This window comes from Rhagoletis zephyria, unplaced genomic scaffold, assembly GCF_001687245.7.
Source record: "Rhagoletis zephyria isolate East Lansing unplaced genomic scaffold, Rhagoletis_zephyria_1.1 Rzeph_scaffold_02714, whole genome shotgun sequence".
In the NCBI taxonomy this organism is placed as follows: Eukaryota; Metazoa; Arthropoda; class Insecta; order Diptera; family Tephritidae; genus Rhagoletis; species Rhagoletis zephyria.
The window spans coordinates 65198-68691 of NW_016159798.1; the positions used below are offsets into that span (position 1 = coordinate 65198).

Sequence of the window (3494 nt, forward strand, 5' to 3'; positions counted from 1 at the left end):
TGCCGGATTATACTAAAGCCTAGCTTCCCGACATAAACTACGATTCCATACGAACACAAAAATATAAATGTATCTAAAACTGAATAACTCAAATCAAATTGGATTGCATTTGCATAATATACCTAATATCGGAATCATGTTTTGATCGTAAAAAATACAACTTGCAATCATTTAGATTATAGTTTTGAAAGAAATTGATTGCAATCGTAAATTGTGTAAAAATTGTTAAAACAATCTGCCTTAAATTTATTTTCCCCATAGTAACGGGTTATAAAATACGTTAAATCCGCACTATCTGCATTAACAAAAAATATACATTGGAATATTTAAAATAAAACGATTCATATTTATTTTCTAATAAGAATTGTTTCTTAATTGAAAGTATTTAATACTAATATAATGTAGTGGTTAATGTTTTAAAATGAATTCGCAATATGTCCGCAGCTCAGGTTGATTTGAAGAAATCCATTTAAATTTTTAAATAGGCAGGGTTGCATACAAATGGTAGTTCCGTAAATATTTAAAATATGTTAGTTCATTCAATATTTGCATCTGGGCCAATAAATAATAACAAATTAGCCGAAAAAAACAAAGTTTCGATTAAAACGGGTTTTTATAACCCCCCATAAAGAAAATAGCAATTTTGTTTACTTTTGAATAAGACTTTATCGAGTGCGCTATAAAGACAGGGGGATAAATGCTGTAAAGAAATATATGTTGAGTCCAATCGGTTTTTTGCTAATCCGGTTTTTGTGTAGGTATAAACAAGGTATATTAAAAAAATACCTCTCCATGAAAAATATCGTTATTTTCGTATTTGAAATTAATCGGAACTTTATGGGGGGTTATAAAAACCCGTTTTAATCGAAACTTTGTTTTTTTCGGCTAATTTGTTATTATTTATTGGCCCAGATGCAAATATTGAATGAACTAACATATTTTAAATATTTACGGAACTACCATTTGTATGCAACCCTGCCTATCCTGTATTCAAGTAGATGTAATTCGAAAAATTTAAACGGATTTCTTTAAATCAACCTGAGCTGCGGACATATTGCGAATTCATTTTAAAACATTAACCACTACATTATATTAGTATTAAATACTTTCAATTAAGAAACAATTCTTATTAGAAAATAAATATGAATCGGTTTATTTTAAATATTCCAATGTATATTTTTTGTTAATGCAGATAGTGCGGATTTAACGTATTTTATAACCGTTACATGGGGAAAATAAATTTTAGGCAGATTGTTATTGACAATTTTTACATAATTTACGATTGCAATCAATTTCTTTCAAAACTATAATCTAAATGATTGCAAGTTGTATTTTTTACGATCAAAACAGATTCCAATATTAGGTATATTATGCAAATGCAATCCAATTTGATTTGAGTTATTCAGTTTTAGATACATTTATATTTCTGTGTTCGTATGGAATAGTAGTTTATGTCGGGAAGCTGGCTTTAGTATAATCCGGCATTCCCTTTATTATTTACAACACAAGGAATTTTTTGATGACCCTTAACAAGAATATGGACGTGCTAGTATCGGAACTATTTCTTGCACGTTTATTTATCCAAAATTTCTTCAACGGCTCGGCGCCAGTGAGGGTATGCTGCGAATGCCGCATTATACTAAAACCAGCCTTTTGACATAAGCTACTATTCCATATGAGTGGGGCACGTGCGAAATGCGGATTTTCCCAGTTGCAGTACTGCAGTAACTCGACACCTTCCTCACCAACCGCTCTGTCCTCTATGAGCTTCTTAATGTAACTGAATTTAAGAAAAAATACTATTACAGCGTTTCACTCTTGTAGTATATTGGCTATCAAGCACCAGAAAATTTCCATCACGCATTCCATATGCCACCGATTGTCGTGGATCAATTAAAATACTGTCATCACAGCTTTTTGGTACTCCAGCAACTGGTGTGTCTATGGCGGAGTTATGTGGAGCTGTTGCATGACTAAAATCAATTTCGGCTCTTTGAGAACTGGCTTGTTTGTTGCGAGCTATTGGTATCAAATGTATGCAAATTAGATTTCCAAACGAGCAACTGTTGAATACAGGAAAAAATTTATATTATATGGTTCCGCTAAAGTGCAATACTACCGTGTATAAATTGGCCGACCTTCTAATAAATCAAGCAATCTTATTGTATCGTCATCGCCGCCAGTCACCAAGAAATTTCCACTTGGGTGAATGCAACATCATTCTCCGGCGACGAATGCACTGTATTAGCTCGTCTTCAGCTTTGTCAAATATCTTAACGCGGTTACAACTTAATGCTAAAGCCACCAGATTGCCGTCTGGATGCCATGCCAGCTGTCGTCCCATACCTCTTCCCCCGGCATACATTCGCCTGAAAATGTATCGCAAATTCTTAACTTGTCGCCGCACGATGAAATTAACTTACCATTAGGGCTGAATTTTGCTGCGCGCACCCATTTGTGTGTCCAGTGAAAGATGTGTATTTTGAATCAGTATTTTGATGGCTGTTCGCCATTTTTCTAGTCTGCAAACGAATAAGCTGACGAAGAAGCAAACAAATTCAAGCACATTGTTGCATTCTACCGTACTTTTTAAAAGCTTTAAAGTCTTAAAACATATGTGAAAAACTTTTATAATCTGAATATTTCTAATGTCGCAATCAAAACCAAATTTTATAAATAGCATTTTTAAAAAGCAGTCATCTAATATTTTTCAAGTTTTTGGGCATATATGTTACCAGTTGAACAACAAATACTACCAAGTTTTAAGAGACTATTTAATGCAACTCAGGTCAAAAAAGCGCAGTTTAGACCAAAATAAGCAACTCTAAAAAACAGATGATCGCAGCTATGGCCCAGGGTGACGTCTATTGCTAAGATATCTCACTTGTATTTGTACACAATGGTCTAAAGTTCTTGGCTTTGTGGCAAGGCGGAATAAAGCGTTGAATGTAGAGCAGAATCTCGGATATTTGGCACAGCTTTTCTTTTGAAATTTTGGGCGTTATTTTATTATTCACCAAACGAATTAGTATTTTGCGCATGACACCCAGATAGATCAAGTGCATTGTGTCTAAAGGTACTTGCGTTACCATATTCATGCCCAATTACTCCTGCGGTGTTTTCTTAGATGTGATCAGCATATTTTCTGTTAAAAAATCTTCAACAAAAATTAAAGAACCACATGTGGGGCTGTAACTGAGAACATTGTATATTTTTTTAGCTTTTTGTGTACATTTCGTACTTCCGTCCTTGGACGAGTGTCCTGGAATGCCAATAACGAAAGCTTTGGCTGGCGTGTCGCATATCAAACAACGAATATGCAGATTTATAAACTTCTCATAAATAAAAAAATTGTTTTTTTAAATTTTCCATTCGTTTACAAAGTCATCGAAAAACGTGTTTAAGCAGCTTGGTTTCCTTTTTCCAAGGTAGATTCCGACCGGGAAAGGATCGACTACTTCTTTTATATTCACGAGTTTTAACAAAATATGCCA

General features: G+C 33.9%; 1 protein-coding gene across 3 annotated transcripts; it reads right to left on the reverse strand.

Moving 5' to 3' along the window:
- Positions 1-1114: 1114 nt before the first annotated feature.
- LOC108367515 (probable ubiquitin carboxyl-terminal hydrolase FAF) lies at positions 1115-2358 on the reverse strand. 3 transcript variants are annotated; one of them, XM_017622136.1, is made up of 3 exons: positions 2347-2358; positions 1817-2063; positions 1115-1780 (listed from the first exon to the last, which is right to left on the reverse strand). In XM_017622136.1, exons 2-3 carry the CDS (start codon positions 1867-1869, stop codon positions 1498-1500), a joined length of 336 nt encoding a protein of 111 aa, XP_017477625.1. In that variant the 5' UTR covers positions 1870-2063; positions 2347-2358; the 3' UTR covers positions 1115-1497. The 3 variants fall into 3 exon arrangements, with proteins under 3 accessions (XP_017477625.1, XP_017477624.1, XP_017477623.1); XM_017622135.1 differs by having other exon boundaries at positions 2139-2353; XM_017622134.1 differs by having other exon boundaries at positions 2120-2353.
- Between the last annotated feature and the right edge of the window lie 1136 nt (positions 2359-3494).

Excerpts from the sequence above, each read along its gene's own strand:
- LOC108367515 (XM_017622136.1), bottom strand. The coding sequence starts at position 1,869 with ATGGAATGCGTGATGGAAATTTTCTGGTGCTTGATAGCCAATATACTA. Across the intron at positions 1,781-1,816 it reads ATAGCCAATATACTACAAGA|TTACATTAAGAAGCTCATAG; the intron begins GTGAAACGCTGT and ends TCTTAAATTCAG.